This window comes from Malaclemys terrapin, chromosome 2 (genome assembly GCF_027887155.1).
Source record: "Malaclemys terrapin pileata isolate rMalTer1 chromosome 2, rMalTer1.hap1, whole genome shotgun sequence".
NCBI classification, from domain to species: Eukaryota; Metazoa; Chordata; order Testudines; family Emydidae; genus Malaclemys; species Malaclemys terrapin.
This window is the reverse complement of record NC_071506.1, coordinates 55,388,582-55,407,514: the sequence shown is the minus strand read 5'-3', so window position 1 is coordinate 55,407,514 and position 18,933 is coordinate 55,388,582. Positions and strand designations below refer to the sequence as shown.

At 42.6% G+C, this 18,933-nt stretch overlaps 1 protein-coding gene across 1 annotated transcript in view; it reads left to right on the top strand.

The window, feature by feature from the left end:
• Window positions 1–18,705, top strand: part of PI15 (peptidase inhibitor 15) — a 30,226-nt gene extending 11,521 nt beyond the window's left edge. Inside the window, exons 3-6 of the mRNA XM_054019679.1 lie at window positions 14,087–14,205; window positions 15,082–15,214; window positions 15,385–15,500; window positions 18,507–18,705. Of these exons, the coding sequence (XP_053875654.1) occupies window positions 14,087–14,205; window positions 15,082–15,214; window positions 15,385–15,500; window positions 18,507–18,642 (504 nt within the window). The 3' untranslated portion in view covers window positions 18,643–18,705. The remainder of the gene's footprint in view (window positions 1–14,086; window positions 14,206–15,081; window positions 15,215–15,384; window positions 15,501–18,506) is intronic.
• The last annotated feature ends 228 nt before the right edge of the window (window positions 18,706–18,933 follow it).

Below are 18,933 nucleotides of genomic sequence, written 5' to 3'. Positions count from 1 at the left end.
GAACAGCTGCTGCCAAGTGCAATAGTGTATTTAAGAATAAGCACATTCAATATTTTAGTTCACTAATAAAACAGAAGTAATTTTGTGTAGAGACCATTTTAAAAGGTGCAGTTTGCTCTTGAGAAATTACCAAGAAATAAATACAATATAGCTAGAAATTGAAACATATTTATAGTATAATTCAGCAGCCCTTTAGCAAGCTTGCATTAGATTTTGTGAAAGCAATGGTGATGGAGGACTTCTGACTGCAGACAGCCCGAGCAAAGTTAGAAAATACATTGTTTTTCCTTGTCTCAAAGATATTTGTTTCATAGTGTGACAGGATGCTGTTAACAGCTACAAATTTGGCACTATGGAAGTTATAGTGGAACCTCAGAGTTACAAACACCTCAGGAATGGAGGTTGTTTGTTAGCAAACTATATTGAAAAATCCTTATGAAAGAGTACTAGTTTCACTTCTCACAGTTCATTCATTATTAGCAGTATGTTTTACACTTTCCTCTGCTGTTTGCTGTACTTGATGGGAATGATAGGATTTACTGTACTTCTTGCTTGAAGAGAGTTAAAAAAACAGGGATGAAATTCTGGCCTCACTAAAGCCAGGAGTAAAAGTCCCATTGATTTCAACAAGGTTAGGATTTCATCCATGAATTTCAACTAACATGTAGAAACGTCCCTGGTTTGGTTCATGAGGCCATTACCTCTCAACAGTCAAATCCCTTTGGAGAAATCACTTCCACTGTGACTCCTACAAGAAACTGTCTAACTATTATTGGCAAGTGGCAAAAATATCGGGCAAGACTGCATTGCAGCTATGCTCATTTATATCATCTGAGGATCTGACTGATAATATTTGTTTAAAAGTGTACTATCATGACATGGCCATTCATCACCTGGACCCCTTTACTAAATGCTGGTGCTATTTTCCCTACCTTTTGTCTTTGTCTTAGATTGCAAGCTCTTCAGTGCAAGAATTATGCCTTATTTTATGTTTCACAACTGCTAGCAACTTGCACTGTTGACTGAAAACTAATCAAAAGAAACACAGTATTTTAGGGGTGGTCTCATCAATACCTTACTGCTTCCCTGCTCTGATAAGATACTTCTGCATACCCAGCCTGAAATTGTATACACATTTCTCTTTTGCCATCCAGACCGAAAGTTAGGCTGTGATCCTGTTTATATGGAACGCTCATTGAAGTCTGCAGGAGTTACATATATGGATGGCTTCCAGAGACAGGCCTTTTGTTTGCTGAATACAATCAGACTTTGGCTTCTTTCTTTCTTTCTTTCTTTCTTTCTTTCTTTTTCTTTCTTAAGTATCTTGGTTCTTTGAATAAATATGTTTTGGATTACATTTTATCAGATGCATTCGTCTGAGGAGAATATAATCTTGGGATTTCTTGTCTATATTTTCAACCTTTCCAAATCCCTTGATTGATTTATTTTTTTGTCCTGCTTCATGTTTGCAACATCTCCCCATTTAGTGTCAACTGCAGCTACACTCTTTGTTCTCTATGCCAAGTCACATGCTGAATAAAACTAGCCTATGCACTAATCACTGCAGTACATCACTGGACACATTTGTCCATCTCCAAATGGAAAAAGCATTGTAATTTATCATTATCCTTTGCCAGTTTACAATCCATTTGATAGTGCTCATATATAATCCCTATTTAAAGTCTAGTATTAGATAGAAAACTATGGAGACCATGTTGTCACCATGCCTCAGTGGGTCACGACTGAGAATACCAAATTCAGGACAGCCTGGTAAGAAATAGGGCAGACACACCCCAAACTGGTGGTTATTCTATCATTAGTGTTTACCAAATCGGTAACATAAATGAGCTTCTGTATCACCACACTAGTTAACAAGAAGCCAAAAACATAGCCCCCGTATGCATTCAAGCCCTTGGCTCACCATCTAGACACATGGACTTTATGATGAGTGGTTACTGAAAACCAGTTTAATCAGAATTGGGGTCCTTCCAATCCCAAGGGATCAGCCACTTAGCCAGGTCAATACATAACTCAGATCTTACCTAATAATCATGTTGATGCCAGCCCTTCAGTAACTAAAATCTAAAGGTTTAATAATAAAAGGAGAGAGTTATAAATGGTTAATAGATTATATATATACAAATAATTGTAAAGTCCTTGTACCAAGTTTGTAGCAGTAATGGAATAAACTGCTAGACTCTCTGGAATCACTCAAACAAATTGGGGGTCATCAGTCCTTGTTTAGAGCTTCCTTGTTAGAAATCCAGTCCAGAGAAATGAAGCATGAAATGAAGACAAAATGGAGATGTCTCAGTTGCCTTTTTATATCCTCTGCCATGTGCATGGAAATTTACTATCCCAAAGCCCACAGACCCTGTTTGTGGAAACTTACTGTCCCAAGATGGAGTCCAGGGTCACATGAGCATATCACATGTCCTTACATGACTTGCTGACTCACAGGGTTGGCCATTGGCCCCTCGGTGCCTGAGGCATCCTCAGGGAGAGCTATATGGGCAAAATGAAGTTTTTTCTATGGCCCATTGTTAGAGTGAAGTGTCCTTAATAGGCCATCCACATATAGCTGTCTAGCCTTGATGTAAATCTATTTGAGAAGTGTCACCCCGTAACAAACACATTTGGGATACAAATACATAGTTAATATTCATAACTTTAAAAGATGCTACATGGATTTAACCAGGATAATTATACCTGATAGACTGTAACTTTTCCATTGACACCTTACATGATATACCTTGCATAAGAGTTGTTGCAATTGTATAACAGTGGTGGCAGCAATGATACAAATGGTCATTTTCAATCATACAGCATCACACATGTTGAGAACAATTTTTAGGAAAAGACCTTTTATCTCGGGAAACTGCAAAATATGGCTTAAGAATATACACTTCAGGTTACTAATGCTACTTCGACAAGAGCTGTAACTCCTTTGCAGTTCAGTTAGGATCCTTTGAGGAGTGGGGAGGATTTCAATACAATGATGCAGTGAGTTCTGGCAGGTGCCTATTTCTGATGGAAGGAAGTTGAATACCTCCACACCCATAACGTTTCTAGAGAATTAGGCATCTAGAGATGGAGAGAGAAGGCAGTTTGCTTTAGTGGGAGTTTGCATGATTAATGAATGAGTAAGCCCCTCAAAATTTGATCCATTGTGTATACAAATCTTTTCCACTCTTCCCTTTTTCTTTCGATGCTGAGTTCCCTTTGCATGATCAGTACTAATTCCTGATTGACCATCATTATAATGTTCATTATTTTTTATACTTCTATTGCATGTGCCCTTACTCTTCTTTTTCTCTTACTAACTAATCCTATTCTTTTAAATCTCTTATAAGGAAATTGCTTCTCCATGCTATTAGTCATTATAATGGCCATCAGATTTTTTTTTTCTATTTCTTTGTCTTGTTTGGGATGGCTGACCCTAAAGGAATGCAGTTTTCAAGGGCAGAGTCAAATTTTGTCATTATAATATTTTTTTCTAACCCCTTATCAGATGATTAAAGTAGATCCTGGGGCCCATGGGATTGGCTATTATCAGCTCTTAGTTTATTGCATCGTCTTACGATGATAGGATATAGCAAGAAGAGAATGGGAACAAGAGCAAATGTGTGTATAAAACAATATCATGCTCACAAACAAACGTGTGTATGTGTGTTTGTATGCACATGTGTGAATCTGTGTAGAGACACATTCCTTGTGCTTCTCCCCCCATTCCCATAAATGCCGCTCACTTAGACTTGACCAGCATGGAAAATATATATTGAGACAAAAATAAAGAGACGTGCAGGCTTCAGGTTATTCTTCCTCAGAAAAGTTTGAAGTAATGATATAATTTTCTATATTATAGAAGATTGTATGTCATTATGAGATAATACATACTGCAGTAGACATATTTTTTGGATAAATTGTCTGCCTTTGCCTCTAGAGGGTATCAGGATCTGGTGGCAAGGTCTTTGAGGGAGTGGGGGCCAGCAAGGGGACAGTGCTTCTGTAAGGAAAGTTGGATAGGGAATTTGCTGGTAGGACATCTCTTCTTCTCCCCTAGGTGCTGCTTCTACATCTATTGGTGGTAAAGTCTGGGAGCCTCAGAAATGCCTCAACCAGGATCCAGTTTCTCCTGATGCTCCCAGTTCCGACTTCCCTGATGAGTCCTTACCTCACAGGCTTAGATGAGGGGGAGATCTGTATGAGTAGCACTCTCCCAATTAGGGAGGAGCATGGGGAGCTGTGCTTATTTTTATTTTAATCCCTGCTCATATTACTATCTTGTCCTCTTATTCCTTCATGCCATCATGCCTCATATCCCCAGAGAGCCCTCATAATGCATTGATCATGCAGAGAAAGGAAACATGGAATGTATGATTATTCTGTATTACAGTAGCTCCTACAAATCCTGAGATTTTTTTTTATTTGGATTCAAACATTCCCAAATGCTGCAGCATTATGCTGATGTATGAGGCCCAGAAAGCAAAACTGAATAGAATGAAGTGAATGGATTAGCTCTGTTTTGTCTGTGGAGTGGAAAAGGTAAACATAGAATTAATGGTGGGGGAAAAATTGAGATTTGTACAGTTTTTAGATTTAATAATCTAAGATGCTATTAGGTAAAATAATTTAATTTTTAAAATTATACGGTGTCAAAATCAGAAGCTAAGTGCTATTTCTGCACAGACACAGTTATGAGGAGAGGCTGAGGGAACTGGTATTGTTTAGTCTGCAGAAGAGAAGAATGAGGGGCGATTTGATAGCTGCTTTCAGCTACCTAAAAGGGGGTTCCAAAGAGGATGGATCTAGACTGTTCTCAGTGGTAGCAGATGACAGAACAAGGAGCAATGGTCTCAAGTTGCAGAGGGGGAGGTTTAGGTTGGATATTAGGAAAAACGTTTTCACTAGGAGGGTAGTGAAGCACTGGAATGGGTTACCTAGGGAGGTGGTGGAATCTCCTTCCTTAGAGGTTTTTAAGGTCAGGCTTGACAAAGCCCTGGCTGGGATGATGTAGTTGGGAATTGGTCCTGCTTTGAGCAGGGGGTTGAACTAAATGACCTCACAAGGTCCCTTCCAACCCTGATATTCTATGATTCTATGATTGTGGGCCCATAGCCAGGATCACATGGGAATGGGCACCCCCCCCCATCCCCACTATACATACACACACACACACACACCCTGTACAGTGCTTCTGGCAAAGACAGCTCATGGCAAAAGCATGATTATCACTAGCAATGAAGGGTGTTTATGGAGTGTCACATACCTGACTGAACTCCCCTCTGTGGTTGCTCACCAGGAAGCTGTGTTTAGACCCATGTGCTGGAGCCATGTACTTCTGAGCTCCCCTACGTCTGGGCAGGATCTAGCCACAGTCTCTGACTATGGCCTCTTGGCATACTTCCTGGCCACAGACTCTCTATCTGCTACCACTTTTAGGGAACAGGACTCTTCAGTCCAACTGCCCTGGGCTCCTAGGACAAATGCTGACCTCCCTCCCAAGATGCCCAAGTTGTTCAAGAACACTCTCCCCAGAGCTCCACCCTCATGAGTACTTCAGTTTATAGTTTAGCCCTTCAGGGACATGTGAGGGTTGAACCAAGTAGCACACAGACTTTGCAGAATTTCTAAAGCAATCACACTTTACTCAAGGACAAAGTACAAGAGATGCACTGATCTAGGCAAAATAATTAACACCTGTACACAATTCTCTCCCTGTGAGTCCTCACCACTCTTAAGTTTCTTGGGTTTTGGTCACTGCTTTGGAGTCCCCCCAAATCTTTCTTTTAGACCGCAGTCCTCTGATTATTACATCTAAAATCTTCACATCCTGGCTATGGACTCGCTAACTTCTGTAACAAGCTGGCACAGATCCAGCACATCAGTCAAAAGTTCCTCTCATTCATTGAGCATGTCCTTTTTTAAAAAAGCAGTTCATAAAACCTTTTGTCTTTGCTCTTTTTTTTTTCTGATGGGGATTTTCCATTGCTCTAACTCCACCTTCTGCAGACAACCTGAGGAACACCAGTTTCCCTTAGGCTAAAGATACCTCATTGTTCTAGGGTGCTTCCATTTGAATGAAAGGCCATTCAAGTTAATGACTCTTAATTGTTCTTGTCAAACCACCCTATCCCTTGTCTCAGAGGGATGTGACACAAACCCTGATAGCAAAAGATTGATTCAATATACACTGAGACATTTATTGATACAGCAATTTCATAAAATCAATTAGCATTCATAAATTTTACATTGACAAGATTCTGAAATCTTCACATGCAGTCACAGATCTGAGCTAGAACTATAGTACCATTTTATTCCAGGACAACCCCATTACTGCAGCTCAGGGGACATAGGACTGTGAACTCAGCAAGTTTTGAAGGTTCACCTTGGAGGGTGCCTTTTTGGAGGTATCTTTGTTGTAATTTTGTCCACTACTAAGCTTCAAAAGCTTGGCCTTTAAATTGTTCCTTATGTAACCCTCCTTTCCCCCCTTCCTCTACCCACCCTGACATTCCTTCCCAGGTTACCCAGGAGCAGGCAACCCTCACCTGTTGCCAGAGGTGACACATAACTGTGGATGGAAGGGGGCACAACTGAAAGATTCTGGGAGGGGACACATGACTGCCCCACATATTACCTCTGCATCCACCCCCCTGACTGACCACAGCGGACGGTCTGTAAAGCAGGCAGTGGGAAGGAGAAGCAGTCCCATGTAGCGGGGGGTAGGGGAGCTCAGCCAGTCACCCTGCTGCTTCCTCCCTCCCTGCGTTGTACAGACACATGGTGAGTGCCGCTGCCAGGAGGAATCACTGCCTCCTTGCTGCTGGGATCCCAGTGAGAGGCGGCCTGAGAAATCTGGAGGGGCGGGCATGTGACCCCATGTGACTCCCCCCACATCGCCTCTGCCAGTTTCCTGGTCACCTTACATCATTAAGGATAATGGAAACCCTGGGGGTCCCAGATGAGATGGGGAATTAGGTGGGAATCCTCTAGTCACCCACAGACTCATAGACTTTAAGGCCAGAAGGGACCATCATGATCCTATAGTCTGATCCCCTGCACATCGCTTGACACAGAACCTCACCCACCCCTCTGCATTACTCCTCTAATTCCTATGAATACTGATAGCTGGCAGTGCCTCGCCCTGGACAGGCACAGTATACACCTATGGGTATACCTTGGTTGCCTCCAGGTACACAAATATAAATAATGGCTCTTATGCAGATAATAAACACCCAGAATAAAACCAAAACAATTTTACTTTAAAGTTATCCTACCAATATACAATACAAAATGCAACAGATTCATATAGACTTGTGTGATATCTATACCAAAACAGTAGTGGTGTGTAGCTCAGCTAAAGGCAGCAGCTTTCAACAGCAAGTTGCAACATAAACCTCACCACCACTCTTGGCATTATACAGAGATCCACCCCATCCCTGACTATGCACTCTTCCTTAAGTTTACAGACCTGAGCCCTCTCTTGTGTTGGTGCAGTGGCTGAACAGGCGTTCAAGCTGGCACTTTGTAAGTCCAGCAAAGGCAGTCCAGGTGAAACAAGGAGTGAGGCACTTTTGTATTGTGACCAGCTTTGGTTGCACAGTGGTAGGTGGCGTAACAGTTGTTATTTTAGAGAGCAATACCCCAGGGGTAACATGTTCTTTACTCAATGATCTGTAAACCAGATTCAGATCTTCTGCACAACCAACAGTCTTCAGCTTCTGCCCTCAATGCCTAGCTGTAGAGACAGAGTCCATGAGTAAGGGCTCAGCATTAACAAGTTGTCAGTTGTAGTGTAGTCTTAGAGTATGTCTACACTACGGGATTAATCCGAATTTATATAATTCAAATTTGGGAAACAGATTGTATAAAGTCGAATGTATGCGGCCACACTAAGCACATTAATTCGGCGGTGTGCGTCCATGTTCTGGGGCTAGCGTCGATTTCTGGAGCGTTGCACTGTGGGTAGCTATCCCATAGCTATCCCATAGTTCCCGCAGTCTCCCCCGCCCATTGGAATTCTGGGTTGAGATCCCAGTGCCTGATGGGACAAAAAACATTGTCGCAGGTGGTTCTGGGTACAGCCTCACCCCTCCCTCCCTCCCTGCATGAAAGCAACGGACGGCAGACAACCATTTCGCGCCTTTTTTCCTGGGTGAACACTGCAGACTCCATACCACAGCAAGCATGGAGCCTGCTCAGCTCAAGACAGCAGTCATGAACATTGTAAACACCTCACGCGTTCTCGTGGAGTTTATGCTGAGCCAGGACCAGAAAAACGAGGCGAGGAGGCAGCGGTGGCGGCAGCGCAGCGACAAGCGTGATGAGGACATGGACATGGACACAGAATTCTGTCAAACTGCGGGCCCTGGTGCTTTGGAGATCATGTTGTTAATGGGGCAGGTTTTTTCAAAAGTTTTTGCATTTCGTCTTTTTGAACGAAGTTCTGCTAGCACTGAATCCTCTCCCCATATAGCGATCAGATCCAGTACCTCCCGTACGGTCCATGCTGGTGCTCTTTTTCGATTATCGGCCTGCATGGTTACCTGTGCTGATGAGCTATCTGTGGTCACCTGTGCGCTCCACGCTGGGCAAACAGGAAATGAAATTCAAATGTTGGCGGGGCTTTTCCTGTCTCCCTGGCCAGTGCATCCGAGTTCAGATTGCTGTCCAGAGCGGTCACAATGGTGCACTGTGGGATAGCTCCCGGAGGCCAATACCATCGAATTGCGGCCACACTAACCCTAATTGGTTAAATGATAAAATCGATTTTGGCGCTACTCCACTCGTCGGGGTGGAGTACAGAAATCAATTTAAAGAGCCCTTTATTTTGAATTAAATGGCTTCGTTGTGTGGATGGGTGCAGGGTTAATTTGATTTAACGCTGCTAAATCCGAATTAAAGTCGTAGTGTAGACCAGGCCTTAGCCCTGGTCATGTGTCCAAAGGGAAGAAGCAGCTGTCTGTGACAGTTCCTTACTCACAAAATGGAGGCTGCTGACCCCCTGAAATAGTCTCTGACCGAGGAAGCTTTGGCTAGTCCCAGAGAGCATCCAGGGAGTGCATCCTGGGACTTGCAATCCTTCAAAGTCAGCATACAGTATCTAGAGGTTTGTCTAATCAGGATATCTGTGAAAGGATTCAGAGGCTTCTCAGACAGGTGTGCCTACACTTACATAGTTCGTTGGCTTTTATTTGTCCACTTGGAATTTAATTTGCTAGTTACCCAAATATAATTTAATTTTGGTTAGGTCTTTTTGAAATTGCTCAGATCCTTCTCTAGTCTAATCCAAATGTCATCAAAAAATGTTACATTCTTGTGGCTACCTGGAGCATCTACCTAAAATTGTCTATTTACTTTCTTACTACTCTTAGGGTATGTCTACACTACGAAATTGGGTTGAATTTATAGAAGTTGATTTTTAGGAAGCAGTTTTATACAGTCTATTGTGTGTGTCCCCACTAAGCATATTAAGTAGCATTAAGTCATCAGAGTGCGTCCACAGTACCGAGGCTAGTTTAGACTTTCGGAGCATTGCACTGTGGGTAGCTATCCCACAGTTCCCGCAGTCTCCGCCACCCATTGGAATTCTGGGTTACGCTCCCATTGCCTGATGGGGCAAAAACATTGTCGCGGGTGGTTTTGGGTACATATCGTCAGTCACCCCTCCCTCTGTGAGAGCAACGGCAGACAATCGTTTCGTGCCTTTTTTCTGCGCAGACCCCATACCACAGCAAGTGTGCGGCCCGCTCAGCTCAGCCGCCGCTGTTGTGTTCTGGGTGCTGCTGGCAGCAGATGGTACAATAGGGCTGCAAACCATCATCACGCTTCCGCTGCCACTCTGCTCTCCTGCAGACACCATACCACAGCAAGCATGGAGCTCGCTCAGATCACCGTGGCAGTTCTGAGCACTGTAAACACCTCGCGCATTATCCTGCAGTATATGCAGCACCAGAACCTGAAAAAGCAGGCGAGGAGGCGACAGCAGCGTGGTGACGAGAGTGATGAGGACATGGACACAGACTTCTCTCAAAGCACGGGCCCTGGCAATTTGGACATTATGGTGATAATATGGCAGGTTCATGCCGTGGAACGCTGATTCTGGGCCCAGGAAACAAACACAGACTGGTGGGACTGCATAGTGTTGCAGGTCTGGGACGATTCCCTGTGGCTGCAAAACTTTTGCATGCATAAGGGCATTTTCATGGAACTTTGTGACTTGCTTTCCCATGCCCTGAAGTGCAAGAATACCAAGATGAGAGTAGCCCTCACAGTTCACAAGCGAGTGGCGATAGCCCTGAAGCTTGCAATGCCAGACAGCTACCGGTCAATCGGGAATCAATTTGGAGTAGGCAAATCTACTGTGGGGGCTGCTGTGATCCAAGTTGCCAGGGCAATCACTGAGCTGCTGCTATCAAGGGTCATGACTCTGGGAAATGTGCAGGTCATAGTGGATGGCTTTGCTGCAATGGAATTCCCTAACTATGGTGGGGCAATAGACAGAATGCATATCCCTATCTTGGGACTGGAGCATCAAGGCAGCCAGTACATAAACCAAAAGGGGTACTTTTCTTTGGTGCTGCAAGCACTGGTGGATCACAAGGGACGTTTCACCAACATCAACGTGGGCTGGCCGGGAAAGGTACATGAAACTTGCATCTTCGGGAATTCTGGTCTGTCTGAATGGCTGCAGCAAGGGACTTACTTTCCAGACCAGAAAATAACCACTGGGGATGTTGAAATGCCAATAGTTATCCTTGGGGACCCAGCCTACCCCTAATGTCATGGCTCATGAAGCCGTACACAGGCACCCTGGACAGTAGGCAGGAGCTGTTCAACTATAGGCTGAGCAAGTGCAGAATGGTGGTAGAATGTGCATTTGGATGTTTAAAAGCGCGCTGGCACAGTTTACTGACTCGGTTAGACTTCAGCCCAACCAATATTCCCATTGTTATTACTGCTTGCTGTGTGCTCCACAATCTCTGTGAGAGTAAGGGGGAAACGTTTATGGTGGGGTGGAAGGTTGAGGCTAATTGCCTGGCTGCTGCTTACATGCAGCCCGACACCAGGGTGGTTAGAAGAGCACAGCAGGGCATGCTGCGCATCAGAGAAGCTTTGAAAACCAGTTTCATGACTGGCCAAGCTACAGCGTGAAAGTTCTGTTTCAGAGTAGCAGCCGTGTTAGTCTGTATCCGCAAAAAGAACAGGAGTACTTGTGGCACTTTAGAGACTAACAAATTTATTAGAGCATAAGCTTTCGTGGACTACAGCCCACTTCTTCGGATGCATATAGAGTGAAACATATATTGAGGAGATATATATATACACACATACAGAGAGCATGAACAGATGGGAGTTGTCTTACCAACTCTGAGAGGCCAATTAAGTAAGAGAAAAAAACTTTTGAAGTGATAATCAAGCTAGCCCAGTACAGACAGTTTGATAAGAAGTGTGAGAATACTTACAAAGGGAGATAGATTCAATGTTTGTAATGGCTCAGCCATTCCCAGTCCTTATTCAATCCTGAGTTGATTGTATCTAGTTTGCATATCAATTCCAGCTCAGCAGTCTCTCGTTGGAGTCTGTTTTTGAAGTTTTTCTGTTGTAAAATAGCCACCCGCAGATCTGTCATAGAATGGCCAGACCGGTTAAAGTGTTCTCCCACTGGTTTTTGAGTATTATGATTCCTGATGTCAGATTTGTGTCCATTAATTCTTTTGCATAGAGACTGTCCGGTTTGGCCAATGTACATGGCAGAGGGGCATTGCTGGCACATGATGGCATATATCACATTGGTAGATGTGCAGGTGAACGAGCCCCTGATGGTATGGCTGATGTGATTAGGTCCTATGATGATGTCACTTGAATAGATATGTGGACAGAGTTGGCATCGGGCTTTGTTACAAGGATAGGTTCCTGGGTCAGTGTTTTTGTTCAGTGATGTGTGATTGCTGGTGAGTATTTGCTTTAGGTTGGGGGGTTGTCTGTAAGCGAGGACAGGTCTGTCTCCCAAGATCTGTGAGAGTAAAGGATCATCTCTGAGGATAGGTTGTAGATCTCTGATGATGCGCTGGAGAGGTTTTAGTTGGGGGCTGAAGGTGACAGCTAGTGGTGTTCTGTTATTTTCTTTGTTGGGCCTGTCTTGTAGGAGGTGACTTCTAGGTACTCGTCTGGCTCTGTCAATCTGTTTTTTCTGTTTGTTTCTCTTTGATGAAAACCCACCCCCTTGGTTCACTCTACTTCCCCGTAAGCCAACCGCCCTCCCCTTCCCCCTTCGATGACCACTTGCAGAGGCAATAAAGTCAGTGTTGTTTCAAATTCATGCATTCTTTATTAATTAGTCACAGAAATAGGGGATAACTGCCAAGGTAGCGCGGGAGGGGTGGTGGAGGAGGGAGGACACAACCAGTTTTAATCCATGATGGGACTTTACTTCTTCTGGTGGCTACTAGAGTTCCTCAAAAGGCTCTTTCCTCAAATGCACTTTGAAATTCTAAATGAACTTAAACTATCAATGCCTTCTCCTGCATCTCATATTTGATTACACTGAAAGAGGGCACCTTTGAGTCACTCCATAATCCTAACTTCAATGATTTTTCTCAACTATTTTTCTAGTACTGAGATAATTCTCACTGGTCTGTAATTCCCAGAATCAATCACAGCTCATTAGCTCATTGTCAAGATATGGGCATTATGTGCCAAATTGTCCTCTATGATGTTTATCCCCAATTGTCCATCTTACATCATATGTGACAAAGTATATGTTCCGTTCTCCAGCCTCACTGGATGTTTTTAGTTTGCTTTTGTTTTTAAATATATATTTTTGGCCTGGATAAAATATTTATCTGGATTGTTTGGGGATTTTTTGCGTTTCTATTTGCTGTTTGTTAAAGCTGGCCTGGACCAAAAGCCTGAACTGGAATACCCTGAACTTTGAGACATTATGAACATGCATCCAAGTCTGGAGCTAGACTTTGTTACTTGAGCATAACTTTATTTTTTAAATATATTGGGATTTGCACATATTCTATGATATCAGTAAAATGCTCATTACTAGAGGCATTACCCTGAATATGTGTTCATTCTGTAAGAGATTATTGATTGCTGCTATTTATATTATTTGACTGACACATTCCTCTGTTTATAACTGTTTGCAGGGTTGAGTCTAGCCACAAACCAAGGATCTAGGTGAACAAATGAGATACAAGCAGGAGACACTATTTAACTTCTGAAGGGAAAAAATCCCCCTTTAATGCAAATATCCCTAGTAATAAAGAACTGTGTGCTGGATCATTTGTTCTCACAGTAAAACTCATGGAAGAAAACTTAGGGGGAGGAAATCACTAAAATATCTCACAGAATTGTTTGCTGATTATTTCACTGGGAAACAGCATTTGATCCCCTGTGGGATGAGCTATGGAAGCACATGCTCAGTGTGGATCCTGGAGGAGGGGTCCCTAGGACACCCTCTACCTCCACTCTGGCCCTTCGCTTTCCTGAAACGTGGTTTCAAAGAAGCCAGACTGGTTATTCCACCTACTATGTGTAGGGGGTTTCATGGAATATGTTATATCATCTGAGGTTGCATTATCCTTTCTAGAATGTTCCACAGGACAATGTGTGTCTTCTTAGCCCTGCTTCCCAACAATTCACAGGATCCCCACTGCCCACTCTGGACTCTATCCAATACAGAGAGCCCCCAAAGACTCCTGGAAAGTGGATGGGGAGAATAGTGTCATAGGAGGACCCTTCCATACAGGATGGGGCACAGCTGCATACTCGGGGTGCTGGACTTTGGTGGTGTATCCTGGCTCTCTGATAGATCTGACAAGTCCCCATACATGCTGTAGCCATGTTCTTGTGGATGCTGGAGATCTCTGACTGTATTTTATTTTTTGTAAGACACACAACATATTTTTTCATGGGAACCACAGATTTAACATCAAGTATTATAAAAATCTTCTTCAAGTGTTGAGCTATTGATCTGATATGTTATATTGACCTGATAATTTCATATCATACCTGCATCTTGCATTTGTCTACATTTTTCAGTACCATTGCTAAAGACTTTTTACTTTGTCAGGTTTGGGATGAAACTCTTGCCAAGTCTGCAGAGGCTTGGGCTGCAACATGCATTTGGGACCATGGACCTTCCTACTTACTGAGATTCTTGGGCCAAAACCTGTCTGTAAGAACTGGAAGGTAGGTAGCTGTCATTTTGTAAAACCTTTTGTTTTATAAAAAAATTGAGGGCCATATCCTCAGCTGGTGTCAATTTCCAATCTGACAGCAGGTGTCTACACCAATCTGAACCTTTTAGCTAGTGCGATGGCAAGAACTCAATTTGTTTACAGCTTATAAAGATTTTCATTCCATTCAGGAATATGAGAATTAATCATTGGTAAATTTTACTGTAACCAAGGATTTCAGGTCTCCACATAATGGCAGTTTGTGAATGGACTGTACTATGGATGCCAAGCCAAATGTTCTAACATAACAAGCAGGGCCGGCTCAGGATTTTTGCCGCCCCAAGCAAAATCAATTTTGGCTGCCCCCTCCTTCCCCCCCCGTTTTTTTCTTACCCCACCCCCTGACCCCACCTCAACTCTGCCCCTTCCCCAAATCCCCAGCCCTGCCTCCTCCCCCCAGGCTCTCAAGCCTGGGAGGGAGGGTGAGCAGCGGCGCACAAATCAGCTGTTTCACGCGCCGCGGCCACTCGGGATCTCCCCCTCCCTTCCAGGTTTGAGAGCCTGGGAGGGAGGGGGAGCAGCAGCGCGCGAATCAGCTGTTTCGCGTGCCACGGCCACTTGGGATCTCCCCCTCCCTTCCAGGTTTGAGAGCCTGGGAGGGAGGAGCAGCAGCGGCGCGCGAGCGGTGGCAGCAGCAGAGGTGAGCTAGGGCGGCTGGAGCACATTTTTAGGGGCAGCAGGGGCAGCATTCTGGCGCCGGCCATGCCGCCCCAAAAATGTGCCGCCCCAAGCACCAGCTTGTTTTGCTGGTGCCTAGAGCCGGCCCTGATAACAAGTTTTGAAAATGAACTTTCCCTCCCCTACAACCTATGTCTTTAAATTAATCTAGGTATCGATCCATTCTTCAGCTGGTAAAGCCATGGTATGATGAAGTGAAAGACTATGCTTTTCCATATCCTCAGGACTGCAACCCTAGATGCCCTCTGAGATGCTATGGACCCATGTGCACACATTATACACAGGTTATCTGAGTTCCATTCTTCTTTCACCAATCTATAGTTCAAAAGTGGACTTTTCTGTGGTGTGTGTGTGTGTGTGTCTGTGTGTGTTTGTGTGTGTGTGTGTGTGTGTGTGCAAATAATATTTCTTTTCAATGTTGACTTCACCAAAAGAATAATGATTATTTATTCAGATGGTTTGGGCCACTTCCAATCGTATAGGCTGCGCAGTCCACACATGCCACAATATGAATGTCTGGGGATCTGTTTGGCGACGAGCTGTTTACTTGGTATGCAACTATGCCCCAAAGTGAGTTGCTTTCTTTTCATTCTGTTTACTTTTATACTTCATGCATGTATGGGTTATTTGATAGGACTGTTTACTCCCTTTTTCCAGCTAGCATTCCTGTCATGCTTTTGTGCTGGGCCCGCTTCCTCAAACAAACATAATAATTGGAAATATAAAAATGTACTACTTTTGTATATAAACAAACCACAGGGGAATAACAAGATGTGTATTTAACAAAAGCACATCTCTTTATCTTTTGTTATTGTAATGCTCATCCTTTGCATTACTCTTTTCCCCCACCTTTTTCTCCTCACTCCCTTGCCTTGTTAGGGAATGCAGTTCTGCAATCCATTCTTATGTTGATTTGCACTTACTGACATGAGCTGGCCCACTGTAGACTGGGGCCTTAAATTTCTATAAAGGGCCTTGCATGCCCATGGTGCTGTATAAAACAACCCAAACAAATAATAATGAGTTGTACAGGTTTGATAAACTTTAAATGTCACAGATCCATAAGTGGTAAAGAATAGGGCAGTGAATGAGTGTGAGTAATTTCAGCTGCCATATATATAAGAAGAGAATTTTTAACTGTCTCTTTAAAGAGTTGCAACCCCCAAACAGGTAAATTTTGGTGAAAAAACCTCCAAAGAAGAACCCACTTCTATTTTGGGAGACAGGAAGGCAGGTCCTTTATATTTACTATTACAATTAATATAAAAAGTAGTAGCAAAGGAACTAGAGGGGGATCAGACAGTAAACCCAGATCTGACTCCAATCTCCACACTTTGGGGATGTTTGGACTGATATCCCAATCAGGTTATATCCCAAATATCAGAACTTGAGCCTCTCTTTAATAGCAACCCAGGCATTATAATGTATGTATATATGTATCAAACATTACAAAACACAAAGTAATTACAAAATTATTAGGGTATATCATTAATTTCATTCAATTATGGCAAATGAATAAGAGGCATTGTTGAGAACTGCTGAATTATTTGATTAATTATTTGATGCATTATTAACCCTGTAATAATGATATGTTACATTTCGTTTTTTTTGTTCTGAAAATTCTGACTTACTTTGCAGTCTGTAGAAGAAATCCTGAGGTCCCAACTCAGTTTTTACTAGGCCCTTACTCTATCAAAGTTATTAGCTCATTGCCACTACATATGGATGCCAAGGCTTAGAAGGATTTTAAAAAAGGGTTAAACTTTTATGTGGATAATGAGAACATCAATAGTTACACTAGATAAGATAAAAGAGTGTTTTAAACGAGACATGAGCTATCATCCTTCAGAGCATAAGCCAACCACTCACTGACTAGAGCTAGGAAGAAACTTCCCCTCTAGACAGGTTATCCCATAAGCTAAAGGGTTTCTTACATCTTCCTCTGAAGTATTTTGGGTGAATTCCTGGCTCCAGTGAAGTCAGTGGGACCAGTATTTTCATCCCTAGTATTTGGCCCTATCAGATAAAGGATCTGGTATTACAGGGACCACTATTCTGGTCTAGCATGACAATTCCTATGTCCATGTTTTGATGTCAGTGGAAATTTGTCTGGAAAGAATGAATGAAACTTGGCAAGGACTTCAAGGTCAGGACCTGTATATCTACATATAGGTCTCACTTCACTAATCACTAAGACGTTTGCACCTCTCAGCTACATAACATTCCACAGCACTATACAATAGTTGAGGGCAGGAAGTGAAGAACACTGTAACCATTTTAAACTAGAGGGGTTTTAGAGGTGCAGAGTATTCAAATTGGAATCTGCCCAGGATATCAGCGCTATACCTCCTATTAGCTGATGTATACCCTACTATAAACTGGTTGAAAAATATGCCAGGTAGTCCACATTGTCTACTTGAGTTTCTGATTTCAGAAACAGTGTTAAGAAGGGTTGTTTAAAAATGTGTGTATGGTTTAGACCTAATTAACTGATATACTTAATCTACAGCTCTATTAATCACTCATGATACAGTGAATGAAGCCAACATTCAACTTGTGGCACTCCCTCTAGATTACAGTATCTGTTATCAAGCTAGCAAATTTCCCTGTTTGTGCAGTCTGCTGTGCCCATTTCGAATAGGAGTAAGAATGAGTAAAGTATTTGAGAGACTCCTACTTTCTTCCAAGACACAACCCAAAGTTAGGCTTTTTGATCCATCTTTATTGGCTGGGAAGGGGGGGAATGAGAAAATGCTTCACAAATAACTGCATTACTCACTGCTGTAGCACATCACACATGTATTAGAAGGTTCTTTTCTTAGTGAAATGCAACATTTAAGTAGAAAGCTCATTTTAGCTTTCTCCAGTGACCATCCTGTAAACCCAGAGTCAATAGTGATGGGTCAATCTCTAAAAGTTTAGAGCTTTGTATAAGCATCTGGAAGTCTGGATGCTTACTCAGATGCCTCATTTGAGGCTACCCCACCCCTCATGATTGCCTCTGCAGCCTGCTACCTACGTGTACCCTCGGTCCTCTAGCAGAAACTGGGCACACACAACCTCCAGCCAAATCCCTGGGCCCTCATGAAATCCCAATAGACCCCCGACTTCATCTTTCAGTGAAACTTTCCAGCCATCTCACAGTTCCTGTACTCTTTCTACGTGTCATTGTGACGAGTCCTTCATTTTCCCAGTTCCTTTGAGCAAACCAACATGAGTTCACACTCAATACCCAGCAAAATGGATCCCTGATCAGCTAAACCCTGTAACAAGAGCCTCAAAAGACCCACTCCCATCTTGAAAATAAACATTACAAATATGCAATCAATGAAAGTTTTAAAACTTTGCAACAACACTGTGACACTAATGTCTTATTAACAAGAGCCCTCTGGTTGCTTTCTCTTTCTAGAGAGCAAAGTTGCAAAAGTCATTCCGAAAATAGTGTCTGTCACCAATGCAATATGAAAATATTTTATAAATACATGATAGGCAATACATCACCCAAACTTAGTTTGCACTTATTAAGAGATATGTTTTCTTAAGTTACTAAAAAGGTGTATTACTTTATATTTTCAGGGGCAACTGGATTGGAGAAGCACCGTATAAAGTAGGAGTCCCGTGTTCCGCTTGCCCTCCTAGTTATGGAGCTGCTTGTACTGACAATCTTTGTTTTCCAGGAATAACATCAAACTACTTATATTGGTTTAAATAAGTTAACAGAAGTTTACATTATTTTTAAATAATATGGCTGAGTAACAAAAGCTTGTATATTGAATTTTGCACATATTATATATATATATATATAGTAATAATACCCTTGTTTTCTTTTTATATCCTTTTGCATATTTATCTTTCAGAGTACAGTATAGATTCATTTTTAACTCTTTGGAATTTATAACTATAATTCTCCATTTCAGGCCATGATCATGTAGAGAAGGATAATCTTATATCATCTTAAGAAAGTGTAACTTCCTAAAGAATATGTTCTGTTTGATATTAAAAG